Genomic DNA, 16,087 nt, shown 5'->3' on the forward strand with positions numbered 1-16,087 from the left:
GTCCAGACCTGATCCTGTGACCTTCAGTCCTGAACCTGGATCCTGAGACCCACAGTAAGAGACAGTTCCTACTGTAACCTGAGCTGAAGACGAGTCCGTGTTGGACTGGGGTTCAGAATGAGTAGAAGTAGGAGTCCTGGGTGGATCTTTACTGAGCGAGCACAGGAAGAAAATATTTCTTCAGATATTTCACAGTTTGGAACGTCTTTATTTTGGGTTCTCACAATAAGTGTTTGTGAACTCAGTGTTGATTTTAGTGTCTCATTCCATCTGTTCACACTCAGTTTAAATTGGACTCAGGGCAGCTGGAGTTTGTCTCCAGAAACATCTGGAATTCAGCTGGATTTTTGTTATTTCATCGTCAGAACAGGTTCCAACAAAAGGAGGCTCATACTGTCACTGTGGACTTTAAAGTTTCCTGCTTGAAGTTTGTTGAAAAACTCAAACAAAAGTAGAAACAATAACACAACTAACTGTTGACACTGGTCTCTGATCTCACCAGGGACTCACAATGGGACCAGAGGACATATTAGATATTCTAGAGGATCTGGGAAAAGATGAATTTAAAAAGTTCAAGTGGTTCCTGGAGCAGGAAGGCATCAGAAGGAGCCAACTGGAGGTTGCAAGAAGACCTGACACTGTGAGTCTGATGGAGCAGAGATATGGACTTGATGGAGCTGTGGAGGTGACCAAAAAGGTGTTAGAGAAGATTCCCAGGAAGGACCTGGTGCAGAGTCTGTCAGACATCAGCTCAGGACCAGAAGGTCAGTAACAGAAAGAGGAAAGGACAGTGCTGATTTTTTAACAGAATTCAGGTTTTACCAGTTAGACTTTAATCCTGTCCAACAACCAGACAGTGGACTTGTTGAAATTCACTGAACTGGAATTTGCTTGAAAGTTCAGAAGGTTCATGCTGTGATTTAAGATGATATCACGTTAGTGATGAAAACATTACACTGGTGCTGTTCTAAGAGAAAATCCTGGTCTTGGCTGGTGTTTCATTTGGAGCAGGAAGACATGCAGTGTTGTCCACCTGAGTCTGAACATGTAGCCATTAACAATTACACTAAACCAAATCCACATGAATGTAACTGTGAAAAAAAATCAGACACCCCCCTTTGTCTCTCAGCAGGACCCCTCTGGTCTCAGACGTCTGAGGCTCACCCTCCTCAGGACCCTTCAGCAGCTCCTCACACTAAAGGTAAATCTGCTTGTTTTGAATCAGTGGAAGACACAGATCACATCCCTGGACAGATGGATCAGACATGATAAGGCTGTAATTACAGTCACATAGTAAAAAGAAGCTGTAGACATGTGCACTAATGCTTTTATGTTCTTCCCCATCTCTGTTTGGCTCAGTTGTGGAGGTTCCAGTACCAGAGCCACAGTCCATCACATACTATCAGGAGATGCTCCAGTCAAACCTCAAAGACAGGTTCATGTGTGCAACACAAGGATGGACAGAGAATAAGGATAAGCAGCGTCTGGATGAGATCTACACTGAACTGTACATCACAGCTGGAGCCTCCATACACATCAGCGAACAGCACGAGGTCAGGAAGGTTGAGATGGCAGGGAAGAAAACCGATACAGAGAAACCAGTGAAACCCAGTGACATGTTCAAACCTCTTCCTGAGCAATACAGACCCATAAAAACAGTGATGACCAATGGGATCGCAGGAATTGGAAAAACATTTCTTGTGCACAAGTTTGTGTTGGACTGGGCTGAAGGACGAACCAATCAGGACGTGGATCTGCTTTTCCCCCTCACTCTACGTCACCTGAATCCACTGAAGGGAGACCAGTTCAGTCTGGCAGAGCTCCTGCATGAATGTATTAAGGAAACTGTTGGGATCAAGGAGGAGGCTCTGAATTTCATCTTTCAAAAGCTGCAGTCATCAGGAAACACCAACTATGACAAGAGTGAATTCAAGCTCCTGTTTATTTTGGATGGACTGGATGAGAGTCGCCACCAGCTGGACTGTAGTACCAATAAAACTCAGAGACTTAAATTTGAAGTGACAGAGTCCACCTCAGTGGACGAGCTGCTGACAAGCCTCATTAGGGGGAAACTGCTTCCCTCCGCTCGCCTCTGGATAACCACCAGACCTGCAGCAGCCAATCAGGTCCACCCAGATTTTGTGGACATAGTGACAGAGGTCAGAGGGTTCACAGACCAACAGAAGGAGGAGTACTTCAGGAAGAGGTTCACAGATGAGGAGCGGTCCAATAAAGTCATTTCCCACATCAAGAGCTCACGAAGCCTCCACATCATGTGTCACATCCCGGTCTTCTGCTGGATCACTGCTACAGTTCTGGAGGATCTGTTGGAAACCAGAGAGGTGGAAGAGCTGCCCAAGACCCTGACTGAGATGTACGCAGAGCTCCTGTGGTTTCAGGTCAAACAGAGGAAAGAGAAATACGGTCCAGAAGGCTCAGAAAAGTGTTTTCAGGACATTAAGTCATTAGCAAAACTGGCTTTTCAGCAGCTGGAAGAAGGAAACCTGGTCTTTTATGAGAAAGATTTAAAAGAGAGCGGCATTGATGTCAGTGAAGCCTCAGTGTACTCAGGAGTGTTCACAGAGATCTTTAAAGAGGAGAGGGGGAGGAAGAATAAAGACAGGATGTTCAGCTTTGTTCATCTGAGTGTTCAGGAGTTTCTGGCTGCAGTCTACATGGTCTACTGTTACAAAGACAGGAAAACACAGGTACTGAAGAAGTTCCTGGGGGAATGTAATCAACAATGCAGTTCAAAGTCTTTTCTTGAGAAGATTGTTAAGCATTTTGGAAATCTACCTTTGGATCACTTCCTGTTGGGAGCCATGGAGAAATCCCTGCAAAGTAAAAGTGGCCACCTGGACCTGTTTGTCCGCTTCCTTCATGGCCTCTGTCTGGAGACCAACCAGAGAGTCTTAGGAGGCCTGCTGGGTCAGACAAAGACCAGTCCAGGAACCATCCAGAGAGCCATCAACAACCTGAAGGAAATGAACAGACATGATATCTCTCCTGACAGAAGCATCAACATCTTCCACTGTCTGATGGAGCTGAACGACCGCTCAGTCCATCAGGAGATCCAAGAGTTCCTGAAGTCAGGGAACAGATCAGAGAAGAGTCTGTCTGAGATCCAGTGCTCAGCTCTGGCCTACATGCTGCAGATGTCAGAGGAGGTTCTAGATGAGTTGGACCTGAACCAGTACAACACATCAATCCTGGGACGACTGAGACTGATTCCAGCTGTGAGGAACTGCGGAAAGGCTAAGTAAGTCCAGATGTGCCCAAGTGAAAGAAATCAATTTTTGTATATTTTCTAAAAGTATATTGAGTATACTTTTGAAATACTTTGAAATACTTGAAGTTGTGTTAAAATGAAACCAGTGAAGTTGCTGGAAGCTGCACTATAAATCTGCTTTAGTACATGAAAAACTTTTTTTTCACGTATTATTGGGTACTTTTGTTGCCCAAAATACTACACTACTGTTAAAATATACATGAAATATTTGAAGTTGACTTGTTGCAAATGGCAAAAATCTATAGTGACATTAAACTGAAATTAAAATGGTTTTTCCATGGGACGCATTTTTCTTCTGTTTCTCTTCACACACTGATGTTTTTTAACCACATGTGAACAAATGTCCAACATTGGAATAAACAGGGACAGGCCTGTTGTGGAAGTTCCAAAGGAACTGAGTTTTCTCTGCTTCCTGTCCAAGATGAAAGCAGAACAAAGATGAAGCGTGTGCAGTGTGACAGAGAGTGAGAAGAATTCTTATTTCATGTCCAACCCACTGAGAGAAGATCAGCTGAACCACTGATGTGAAGACACAACAGGACATGTCCCTGTTTGACATCAAGTGATTCAACTCAATATATTTTCTCTGTCATAATAACAGCTTTTCTAATATATGTGTCCTCACAGACTTTATGGCTGTGAACTCTCAGAGACTGACTGTGAAGTCGTGGCCTCAGCTCTGAAGTCCAACCCCTCCCATCTGACAGAACTGGATCTGAGCTACAACAACCTGCAGGATCCAGGAGTGCAGCAGCTGTGTGGTGGACTGCAGAGTCCACACTGTAGACTGGAGACTCTGAGGTCAGTTGACTGACTGTTACTATTGTAGATCTTAGGTGTTGAATCCACAACTAAAGCTCCTGTGAATGTTGGTTGTTCCATTCAGTGTTTTCATTGTTCTTCTATTCTCAGCAGACTAAGAATGATTCCTTCAGTTTCACTTCATTTCACTGAGCTGTCTTCAATAATGTGTGTTCACTCATATTGAATAGTCATATTAATAATGATGTGTTTCTTTCTATAGAAGCTTTGAAGAACAGTGTCCCAAAAATGTCATCTGTCAGGAAGTTGTTCTGAATCCTTTGTGTTTCTAAACAAACTGTGGAAACAGTCCAAAGCTGAAACTGTTTCAACTGAAACTGTCCAGTGTTTGTCCAAGTTTTCATCCCAACAATATGTCAATATTGGACCAGACTAATATCTGACATCCTCCTGAGAGCCAGAAGGAAAAGGGTTGGAATATTTCCATTTTGGAATAGAAGTGAAGACTTTGGGACGTGAGAAACAAAGTCCTCTTTCTTTTTGGGGAAGAACAAGTCCCTGTAGTGGACATTGGGTCTTGCTTTGTCCCAAAAACCACACAATAAGCATCAGTTTGCTGACGATAATGTTGGATTTTCTCTGCATTTCTATCTGGGCCATTAGAAAGCAGTTCTCAGCCTGTTGTCATTGCCAAGGCCTCAAATCCTGATGCTGTGTGAAGAAGCTTTGAGTAGCTTTTGTTCCTGAACTGAAGCCACTGTTCACCCAGTTTGTTCCCTAATCCAAATCTCATTGTGAAGAACAAATCCACAGTGTCTCTATAAAGTTGATCCCATAGAAATGAAAGCACATGTGGAGCACAGAGACACACAGATGAAATCATGGTGGTTGAGCTGTGTTTAGTGTCTGAGCTGCTGCTGCTGCTGCTGCTGCTTTACCTCTGTGCTGTGCTGAGGCTGCAGCCAATAAAGCCAGAGAAGAAGATGCAGAGAGGGAAGAGACAGGAGACAGGAGAGCCTGGGGGAGCTTCCTTGGCTCAGATAGAATAAGGAGGAACAATTCAATGCATTGTATCATTCTACATTTCCCTTCAGGGATTAATCAAGTTGATCTCATCTCATTATTCTAATGAAAAGAAGAAGAATTGTCATCATCATCATCACCATCCTCATTGTCATCAACATCAGTGTCACATTGGATCTCCTTCTTTGCTTCTTTATTCAGGTTGGAGAACTGCAGGTTGTCAGAGACCGGCTGTGGTTATCTGGTCTCAGCTCTGAAGTCCAACCCCTCCCATCTGAGACACCTGGATCTGAGTCTGAACAACCTGCAGGATCCAGGAATGCAGCAGCTGTGTGGTGGACTGCAGAGTCCAGACTGTAGGCTGGAGACTCTGGGGTCAGTTCAGTAACTGTTTGTTACTATTGTGGATCTTTAGTGTTGAATTATTGTTTGAACTTATTGTTTGCACAGACATAACTTCTATTGAAGTTGATTTTCTTTTCCTGTCTTTGGATTTTTCTGAGGCTAAATTCAGTCTTTAGTCCCAAATGACTGAGTCTCACAGAAAGTTGGTCTCATTGTGTCTAAAGAGTCACACGTGTCAGCAGAAAATCCTCTGAACTAATATTTGTTGGAAATGGATCCAGTTTCTTTGATGCAGTAGAAATATCTCTTTGATCTTTGATATTGATGGTTGAGGACACACACAGACAGGTGTGTTTCCATCACTTCAGAGGACATTCCATTGACTTCCATTGATTTCCTGGAGACAAAGCCAAACCAGAAGCACTACTTGGTGAACCCTAAGCACATCCTGAACCTCAACATCCAGGCAGCTTCTTCCACACAGAAATCCAAAACGGTCCTGGACTAGATTATTGGCCCCTTTTTAGATGTTGCCATTGGATTTGGAGCAGGTGGTTCACCTTGGACTAACCTGTTCGGAGTCCCAGTTAGTGCAGCCTAATAATCCTTCATTCAGTCAGTTGAAATGGACAAAGTCCTGTGAGGACCCTCTGGTCCCAACATGTAAGAAATAGTAGATCAGTTGACAGACAAAGCATTACCTTGATCCATGTTGCTATTGGACCTTGATCTGTTGTCCAGTGGCCTCAGGCTCCACAGAACCCGACTCTATGGAAACTTTAGTGCCAAAGAGGAACAGTGTGTCAGTTGTGTGGAAATATTTGGCTTTAAAGAAAGAAGATGCTGCGTGGCGTCAAAACCTGCCTTGCTACTGTTGCTGCCTCATGGGCCAAGACTAGCAAGGCTAAAAGGTCGAGCACCACTGTGTCAAATGAACCAATCCCACCCAACATGACCAAATGTTGGAAAGTTTAACTCCATATGAATCGAATTGAAAACATCACATGGAAATTCCTGTTTCTCACAATGACTTTGAATTAAAATCAGAGATTTTTCATCTTTCTGCACTTTCTTCTTCATGTTAATGTGACATCAATTCACACCTCAGCTAATTTCATCATAACAGCCTGGATGGACCAGTTTCTATTGACACTTGTGTTGTATTTATAATATTGTGTTGTTCTATTCATTGTTCATGTTTGTTCAATAAGAAAACAGGAAGTTGGTCTTTCTTTCTTTATTCAGGTTGGAGAATTGCAGGTTGTCAGAGACCAGCTGTGGTTATCTGGTCTTAGCTCTGAAGTCCAACCCCTCCCATCTGAGACACCTGGACCTGAGTCAGAACAAGCTGCAGGATCCAGGAATGCAGCAGCTGTGTGGTGGACTGCAGAGTCCAGACTGTAGACTGGAGACTCTGAGGTCAGTCCACTGACTGTTTGTTCCTATTGTAGGTCTTTAGTGTTGAATTATTGTTTGAACTCAGTGTTTGCACAGACATAACTTCTATTGAAGTTGATTTTCTTTTCCTGTTTTTGGATTTTTCTGAGGCTAAATTCAGTCTTTAGTCCCAAATGACTGAGTCTCACAGAAAGTTGGTCTCATTGTGTCTAAAGAGTCACGTGTCAGCAGAAAATCCTTTGAACTAATATTTGTTGGAAATGGATCCAGTTTCTTTGATGCAGTAGAAATATTTCTTTGATCATTGATATTGATGGTTGAGAACACACACAGACAGGTGTGTTTCCATCACTTCAGAGGACAATTCATTGACTTCCATTGATTTCCTGGAGAATTATTGGCAGCTTTTTTGATGTTGCCATTGGATTTGGAGCAGGTGGTTCACCTTGGACTCACCTGTTGGGAGTCCCAGTTAGTGCAGCCTAATAATCCTTCATTCAGTCAGTTGAAATGGACAAAGTCCTGTGAGGACCCTCTGGTCCCAACATGTAAGAAATAGTAGATCAGTTGACAGACAAAGCATTACCTTGATACATGTTTCTATTGGACCTTGATCTGTTGTCCAGTGGCCTCGGGCTCCACAGAACCCGACTCTATGGAAACTTTAGTGCCAAAGAGGAACAGTGTGTCAGTTGTGTGGAAATATTTTGGCTTTAAAGAAAGAAGATGCTGCGTGGCGTCAAAACCTGCCTTGCTACTGTTGCTGCCTCATGGGCCAAGACTAGCAAGGCTAAAAGGCCAAGCACCACTGTGTCAAATGAACCAATCCCACCCAACATGACCAGATGTTGGAAAGTTTAACTCCATATGAATAAGAAAACAGGAAGTTGGTCTTTGCTTCTTTATTCAGGTTGGAGGGCTGCAGTTTGTCCATGACCAGCTGTGGTTATCTGGTCTCAGCTCTGAAGTCCAACCCCTCCCATCTGAGACACCTGGACCTGAGTCTGAATGACCTCTATGATCCAGGAGTGCAGCAGCTGTGTGGTGGACTGCAGAGTCCAGACTTCAAACTGGAGACTCTGAGGTCAGACCCCCTGTTTAGGTTGTGTGCTGAGATGAATGTGATGTGAAAGTTGTGCTGACACTAAACTGCAGACATGAGGCTGATATTAGACTGATCCACACTGAGGATCTTCATGGGAAAGGCTGTTTTTCCTCTCAGAGAAATGTGGCTGCACAACATGAGTTTGTATAGATGGAGCCACAGGTGGAGCTGGCAGAGTTTCAGAGCTGAAGTCACTCCGTCTTTATTGAAGCAGCAGCATGTTGGCATTCATATTAATGACAGCTCTTTGTCCCTTTTTGGATGGGACTGCTTTGAACCTGCATCCTGTTGGCTTTAGGTGTTTGGAGTTTCCACTTTCTAAACTTCTACTTTCTAAACCTTCTTCAGCTCTGAACACATTCTGAAACATTCAACACTTTCAAGAGGAACTTTGGTTTCTAACCTCACATCTTTGCTTCTTTATTCAGGTTGTGGAACTGCAGGTTGTCAGAGACCAGCTGTGTTTGTCTGGTCTCAGCTCTGAAGTCCAACCCCTCCCATCTGAGACACCTGGACCTGAGCTGGAACAACCTGCAGGATCCAGATGTGCAGCAGCTACATGATCTTGTCCAGAGTCCAGACTGTAGCCTGCAGACTCTGTGGTCAGTAGAGGGCTGGAGTCAGTCCATGGTGCTTTCAGCAGGATTGGACTAAACCCAGTCAGTATCAAAGCAAAGATCCAGGATTTCCTGTAAAGCTCCAACCTTCTCAGTGAAGCTATGACAGGAGAACAGGGACAGGCTTCAGGATTGGACAAAGACAGAGAGAGAGACAACAGTCAGCCAATCAGATCAGCCAGAAGCTTGTTGTGATCATGTGTTTGAGTTGATGTGAAGACGACTGTTGCTGTTGAAGTCAGTGAGTCAGGAACACAAAAACAGTCTTTTATCCAGATCAATGTCAGGCAGCTGAGGTTGAGCTTAATTCCTGCATTTCAATCCAACAAACACTGGTTCACTTTGGCCTGGTCCGTCACCATGGAAACTGGGTTGATCAATATAGTCATCTATAGCTAACTTGCACTGAAGAAGGATCAGTTTAATGTCTCACATGAGAATTTATCAGTAGCCAATCAACAAAGTTTGATGACTCCTTGTATGTGGACGCCTGCTGAGAGAAGGAGGAAATAAAAAGGAGGAAAAGAGAATCTGATTATTTATTTACTCACCTTCTAACTGAGGTTTGTTCCAACAGGTTTGGCTTTGATGGGGGAACAGTGACTCAGTCTTCCAAAGACAAATCCTGTGAGTAACATTGAAACATTGTCTTCATCTAATTTTTAAAGTCTGATTTTACAAAGTGTTTTTGCTCATTTCATTGTCAAATCTTTCTAAATTGTGTTTTTGTCTTGGCTCAGGAAAACACCTGCGCCCAAAGTACTACAGGCTGTGTTTGATTTGAGGTTCCTGCAGATCCTTCCAAGTCTCAACAGGTCTTGAAATTCCAAATCTGTGGAGAATCACTTGAATCTGGGAACTGAACACCCCGAAGAGAACAGAAATGGACAGAGTTCCAGACAGATCACCAATCACATGGTGTTCTGCACAATGAAGGACAAACCAGATGGATTCTAAGATTCTTTTCCACCACTGCAAACAAGCTGCTGTTAGACTGTTCTAATGTTTGATTCTTTAATTCAGCTCATGTCTCTGATCAGTTCTCCCTCTGTTTCCTCCTGTGGAAATATTGGAAATAGCTGAATAAATCTTCCAAAGACAACTGACTGGTATCATTGATGTTATTTCACACAGTAAATACGTCACTGGATCAGGAGAACTCTCCCTCAGATTGTAGACTGATTTCATGTATTACTCATTAACTGACTGGTTGATACACCAAAAAAGGATCTGGTGCCCCAAATTATTAAGATGGTTTATGATCTTCATGATTCATAAACTAGACATAATGAACCTTCATGTTCAATACATGTATATATTTAAATTCACTACACCGCTGAAACGTGATGCCTGGAAAATGCAAGTTTCCAGATATTTGGCTCAGCAAAGAAGATTAGAAAGAAAGTCTGGCCAGAGATCCAAAGGACCATCACTTGTCCAGGTCCAGAGCCTGTTGTAAACCTGTCAAAGTGGAGGGAGAAGCAGCTGGATCTACACACAAGACGGCACTTGGGGAATCGGAAGCAGGTCAGTCCATAGAAATGTTGATTGAATGTTGGCTGCCAGCTGTTTTTAGTTCTTATTGAAATGTGAGTCCCGAAGGCTGTTGAGTTGATGTGGAGACATTTGCACCAGCTCTGCAATCGACACTCCACTCACATCACATTCATTTATATGGTGCCTTATACAACACATTGATTTAAAGAAGCGGTTCTCAAAGTGTGGTCTGGGTTCCAGTAGTGGTACTCAGGCTCCCTCTAGTGGTACACAGAGGAATCACTAATTTAAATATCAATTCCTGTTAAAATAACACATTGTCATTGAATCTTTGAGTATTTTTGTCCATTGAAGTACAGGACAGTTTTTAATGAACTTTTAGGTCCAAGTCATTTGAATGGAATCATTCTTTCCCTTTTTTATTCAGCTGTGTGTAAGCACAGTGCAGTTCTAATGTTCAAACTGTGTATTTCCAATGTTAAAGTGGCTGACAACAAGAAATCTTCTTATTAGGAAGAAAACTGCCTGGTTTTTTAACTGTGCAGAGCTGTAGCTGAATAGTTAGGCCCACTACGCTACTGTATTTTAATGTTGGTCATTATGGTGGAACTTGGTCTAAAAAGTTGGAGAACCACTGATTTAAAGCAGCTTTACAGTATTAAATCTGAAAAAAAAGTGTCAGTGTCACTTTGAGTTGGAATTCCAACTTTAAGCAGCTCTCCAGTGTGGAGCTAGCTAATGAGAAAATCTGTTTGTTAGTGAATGCAAAAAGAAAGAAATCATTCCATTAAAGTGATAGTTTGGTTTGCACAGATTAAAGCTTCATCCAGCTCAGGACTGTTTGGATTATTATAGCATTACAAGATTTTTTTAAGGGAGCTAATGTTGGGATTAAATCATTTCTCCAAGAATCAAATGTCTGATCACTTCCCTTTATTTTGTTCCATATCCATGTCTGACAAAAGGAGTGATGTCTGTCTGTCATCTCACTGTTTCTGCCAAATCCAGATATTTTTGTGTTGTCAAAAACCCTAGTAATTGTACAATAGTAATATCTCAGGGTGGAACAATATCACAAACACCAGCCACAATACGTATCGCGGTCCTCTCACGCCCCCTTCTGCCCATTGTTGTAGTGTTGAGATCGCAGGACCCCTGGACATATTTAAGTCTCCTGAGTGGGAACATTCTGGTTTTCCAGTGGAGTCCACCAATGGACTGTGTGTCGGAGACAAAGCACAGACCATCTGTCGAAGCCGTTTCCCAAAACTTCCTCATCCAAAAGGAAACACTTTTAATGTGCGAAGTAAAAGCCAAACTGGTGGAGGAGCTGAGCGATGTGAAGTTCATTGCTTTAACTAGGGATGGGTGGACCTCCTGTGCAGCTCAGTCCTTCATTAGGATCACAGTGCACCACATTACGGACAACTGGGTCATTGCACATCCTGTTCTGCAGACACGCGCTGTCTATGAAAGCCACACAAGTGATCTGTGGGAAATACTACAGGGAGCTGCAGCAGATGGAAAATCCACTATTCCTGTGACAACACATGACGCTCCAAATATTGTTGATGCAGTTGAAGCAGCCGGATTCTCAGCAAATATTGGATGTTCTGCTCACACAGTTAATCTGGCACCACACAAGGGAATGGGCCTTAACCAGATGTTGCCAAAGGTGGTCAGCACTACTGCTGCAGCAGAACTTAAGGACCAACAGGAGATGCTCCGACCACCTCCACACAAGCTGATTCAGGATGTTCCAGGCTGTTCCAGCTTCTGACTTCATGAAAACAAACCCAGAATCTGACTCAATACCTGTGCACTTTCTTCATATGAGCACTACACTTGACCTGCGTTTGAGATCTCTGCCTTTTCATTATGAGACCATGAGCAGCAACATCTTTAACAGCCTGATGGAGAAGATTCTGGAAAACAATCCCCAGCAGGTATTTTTGGGTTTGAATCCAAACTTCATTGAATCAATTCAATTTGACCCAAACTATTTAGTTTCCCATAGTCCTGCAGTGCATATTACTAGTAGACATGTCCTGTGGAAACCACTTTACAAATACAATATATATGGAGATTGTTTTCATTCAATTTCAGCATTTAACTCTAAACAGAAACTGAGATCATCAGAAATGAGCATCACTATGTTTGTTTTTCAATATTAACTTGAAACTATTTTGTGTCTTTGTCCTTGTTGGGCCCAGGCCTCACAGGAGCAGGTAGAAGTTCTTGGTTTTAACTGTCTAGAAGTTGATAGAGAAGTCCCCCCTCAAATCTCCTCTTGTCTCTCACCTTTCCTTCCTGGATCCAAGGAAAATGACCTTCAAAGATGCAGGTGTCAGAATATTTAAGTTCAGGAAGGCTTTGACAAACCTTGTGCATGTCCACCGTGTAAATGAAGAATACTGTGACGACTTATCTCGACTCTACAATCAATTCATAGATGAGATTGTGCTGCTTCAGAGTTCACAGTTGTCCCACTTGGATCCATACGCAGACAGGGTTGACACATTTTTGGCATGACAGGAAGTCCACACAGAAACCATATGAAAAGCTATGGAGACTCGGCCACCAACTCCTCCTCCTCTAACATGGCCAAGCCTCTGTAGTGTGGATTTTCAATCGGCTGTCAAGTTGAGGATCAGAACCTTTCAGAAGATCGGTACGTGGCACAGAGGTGCATTTTGGACCTCAGGGCTGTGGGTGGCACCGAGAATGTCCCAACTGACAAACAGCTATTGATGTCAGGTGGTGGTGCCCGACAGAGATGCATTACACATCTTGAGGATATGAGAAGAAAGAGAGATGATGTGGGAAAAAACACTAAGAGAAAATATGTGCTGGATGAAATTGAGGAAGTTAAAAGGAAGAAGAAAAGACTGAAAGACGACATAGATGCACTTGAGACCTCTGCTGACAAATTGGCTCTCCAGGCAGAGAAAACAGCCAAGCTAACTCTAATTGTCAAATCTAACAGCTTGAAGAAGGGAGCAAAGGAAAAGAAAGCAGAAATGGTGGAAGTAGAAAAATCTCTGGATGAGAAATTGAATGAATTGAAAAGCAAACGAAAACAAAATCAACCAAACAAATGGGCCTTAAAAAGGTCAACAACCAAAGAAGACTTTTGGGAATGCACTTTGTTTTGAATATGTTTTCAGCTGACCTGACTGTTCTGGTGGGAAATATTGGATTGTTTCCTATTGTTTATTCCTTCATGTGCATTCATGTCCTGATGGGAATAATATCTTTTTTTTTTTTTTTTTTGGTTATTTTATTTGTCCTAGTCATTTTTATTTGTTTGTGACAGGAGCCAATGCCCTGGTGTCGTGGTGGTGGATGTCCATGGTGGTGGTCCCCCCTTCTTGGTTTGTGGTGCACAATTGATTGATTTATTGATTTTGCTGTGTTTGGGCCATTTTTCTGTCTTTTCGTACAGCCCCCCTCTGGTCCTTATTCCCCCACGGCCGAGCCTTGGCTCCTGGGATTGATTTCGGTGAGAGGGTGTGGGTGTGTTGGGGAAGGGGTCTTATTGTGGTTTATACTTTTTCTTAGTTTGTTATCAATAAAGTACTTTAATGGTTCTGTTTTAGTGGTTTCTTAATGGATACCGTGAACTGCAACATGGTCTACAGTCCCATTTTGTAAAGCTTATCTGGGTCTTTATATTTTCCTTCTCCAGTTAGATTCCGCAGGTGGGATTCCTGGGGGGCTTTGTCTAGTCCTTTTGTTCTATTGTTAACTCTAGTTGGAATTGGTGATTAATAGTGTCCAAATTGTGTTGTTTCTTTCTCTCAGGCCACATATGTAATGTAATAATATATACTAAATGGAATAACATATGTGCCTTACCCATGTGTGTGGAAAGAATGAGTCTGGTCTCCTGCTGCCTCTACTGTCCACAGTCCTCCATACAGTCCCACAAACACTACACAGAGCCACAAACCCACAACAACCAGTAGACAAAGAGCTGGCCACGGTGACCACAGAGACTCCAAATAGGTTCAGATCCACACAACTGGTCTGGAAAAGAGTCCAAAAGACTACAAAGACCTGCAGAAGCATTAGGAAAAGAGTCACAGTGACTGCAGCCAGAGGACTAAAGGGCCACTGCTATGTTGTCTGCAGTCATTTGAGGTCTCTGTCAGTCTGGGGCTGTGCTGTTTTGGTTAGTTGGCTGGTAGAGAACTTTTCTCTGCTCTGGATGAAACTGGACTTTTGGTTCAAATGGAGGAAGCTCATCAAATGTGCTGTTATGGTGTCAGCTACAGGTTCTGCTGTTTTCTGGTAGCACCGTGTTCTTAGCCCAGAATTGTCCACAATTAATTGATACTATGTCCAATTATCAGGCAAGTTCTGCAGCATCTTTTCCCACTGATTTCCAAGTGCATTTATTTGGACTGTGAGGACCAGTATGTTGGCAGGTAGAGAGCAGATGGTCAGTCAGTGTTTCATGGAGCCCGGACTCTGGATTTAGTTCTATATAGGGTCTGTTTTAGGTCAGTGGAGCCAGTTCAGCAGAAATGCTGATTTGGTGCCTTAGGAAGTTCAGTCTGTTTCATACCAGTGTGTTGTCTGTAGTGTATCTGGACCACCAGTACTGTGTACTAGTTATAGCCCAGTCTGTGACCTGGACTGGTCTGTGCTGAGTCTTAGACAGCTGGTTTCCACAGTCTGGTGTGGATTTCTTTGCATCAGTGTTGCCCACTGATATTGTGTTGCATGTTTATTGTTGGACTCATTTCTGTTGTTCAGTTTAAGGATCTCCTGCTAATTGGAATGAAAAGCTCCAAAATGACTGAAGCTTCCTGTTTCATGTGATCCATCAGAGTGGGACACAGGTCATTGGCCTGGACATTTAGAGGCTTAGATGGGAAACAAATCCAGATGTGATTGTGAAGATAGGGAGTCAGACTTGTAACCTGCCAGTCACGGGTTCGAGTCTCAGGTCCGGTAGGAATTGTTGGTGGGCAGCATGAATAGCCAGCTGGCCCATTGGACTGGCCCTGTCCACCCCCAATACCATGACTGAGGTGAGACCCTTCAGCAAGGCACCGGACCCCCAGCTGCTCCCCGGGCGCCGCAGTGTTGGCTGCCCACTGCTTCGGGTGAATGGTGTGTTTGTGTGTGCACTTGGGTGGTAAAGGAATTTCCCCATTGTGGGGAGTTTAAGTTTAAGTTCTATGGCAGTATATATAAGTACTGGGACAATGAGCCGTGAGCTGAACTCAGTGAGGTCACGTGGGCCTCAAATCCAGATGTGTCATGTTTGAGTCCCATTTGCCAAGAAAAAAGTGTGGTTGGCAAATGAAAGAATCATCCTGACTGGAATCAGAAGATCAGTGTGGATATCCAGCTCTACAGCTCAGCACACTGAGGAAGAGAACCAGCTTTAGTTCTGGTCTGGGCACTACCTGTCAGCTCCAGCTCCCAGAGTTCACAGTAGACCAGTATCAGCAGTCCAGTGCTGTCAAAGTCCTTGTTGTACTGCAGGATGTGTGAGGAGCTGTGACTTCAGCCAGGTAGTTTGTTGCTTTGGACAGCAGGTGGTGCTGCTGAGGCTCAAACATCCAACACTGGGTTTTTGGCTCAGCTGCACTTAGACAACACACAGGGAGATGAGCTGGGCTCAAACCTGGGACACGGACCGGACTGAAATACATCCACAGAAAGACCAGACAGCTCCATGGGAGTACTGCAGTACTGACAATACTGTGTTGTGTACTGTCCCAGTCTGGGAATCAGTTTCCTCCCTGTGGACTGTAGAGCTGAAGAGGCCCCATCAGCTTCTGTGGGTTTGCTGATGATACTTGGTGCAGTATAGTTGTAGTATGAAATAAATCTTAGAGGTACAACAGTACTGTGCTCCAAGTGTACTGCACCAACAGAAGTATAATCAAACTATACTGCAAATACACTAAAAGGATTGGAGTGTAATGTGAGTACTAACTAACAGCATATATCACAGTTTATTTGCTGTGTACTTCAAAGTGTACTGCAAATACACTAAAAAGGAGGCTAGAAGTACTGTATATAAGAAGTACC

At 43.3% G+C, this 16,087-nt stretch overlaps 2 protein-coding genes across 2 annotated transcripts; both read left to right on the plus strand.

Annotated features, from left to right (window-relative positions):
- Nucleotides 1–3,972, plus strand: LOC113121983 (protein NLRC3-like). Its single transcript, XM_026292871.1, has 5 exons — nt 1–54; nt 503–764; nt 1,133–1,201; nt 1,360–2,928; nt 3,917–3,972. The coding sequence occupies exons 2-5, from the start codon at nt 512–514 to the stop codon at nt 3,970–3,972; spliced, it is 1,947 nt and encodes a 648-aa protein (XP_026148656.1). The 5' UTR covers nt 1–54; nt 503–511.
- A 1,338-nt stretch (nt 3,973–5,310) lies between these two features.
- On the plus strand, nt 5,311–9,613 carry LOC113121556 (ribonuclease inhibitor-like). Its single transcript, XM_026292172.2, has 4 exons — nt 5,311–5,449; nt 6,665–6,838; nt 9,117–9,166; nt 9,280–9,613. Coding segments are annotated over exons 1-4 (282 nt in total). The 5' UTR covers nt 5,311–5,393; the 3' UTR covers nt 9,282–9,613.
- Nucleotides 9,614–16,087: the final 6,474 nt, after the last annotated feature.

This window comes from Mastacembelus armatus, chromosome 20 (genome assembly GCF_900324485.2).
Source record: "Mastacembelus armatus chromosome 20, fMasArm1.2, whole genome shotgun sequence".
In the NCBI taxonomy this organism is placed as follows: domain Eukaryota; kingdom Metazoa; phylum Chordata; class Actinopteri; order Synbranchiformes; family Mastacembelidae; genus Mastacembelus; species Mastacembelus armatus.

Bases quoted from the DNA above. Each gene is read 5' to 3' on its own strand.
- LOC113121983 (XM_026292871.1), top strand. From the start codon at position 512: ATGGGACCAGAGGACATATTAGATATTCTAGAGGATCTGGGAAAAGAT. The intron at 765-1,132 runs GTCAGTAACAGA...GTCTCTCAGCAG, and splicing joins CATCAGCTCAGGACCAGAAG to GACCCCTCTGGTCTCAGACG. The intron at 1,202-1,359 runs GTAAATCTGCTT...TGTTTGGCTCAG, and splicing joins AGCAGCTCCTCACACTAAAG to TTGTGGAGGTTCCAGTACCA.
- LOC113121556 (XM_026292172.2), top strand. From the start codon at position 5,394: ATGCAGCAGCTGTGTGGTGGACTGCAGAGTCCAGACTGTAGGCTGGAG. The intron at 5,450-6,664 runs GTCAGTTCAGTA...TTCTTTATTCAG, and splicing joins TGTAGGCTGGAGACTCTGGG to GTTGGAGAATTGCAGGTTGT. The intron at 6,839-9,116 runs GTCAGTCCACTG...TTGTTCCAACAG, and splicing joins TGTAGACTGGAGACTCTGAG to GTTTGGCTTTGATGGGGGAA.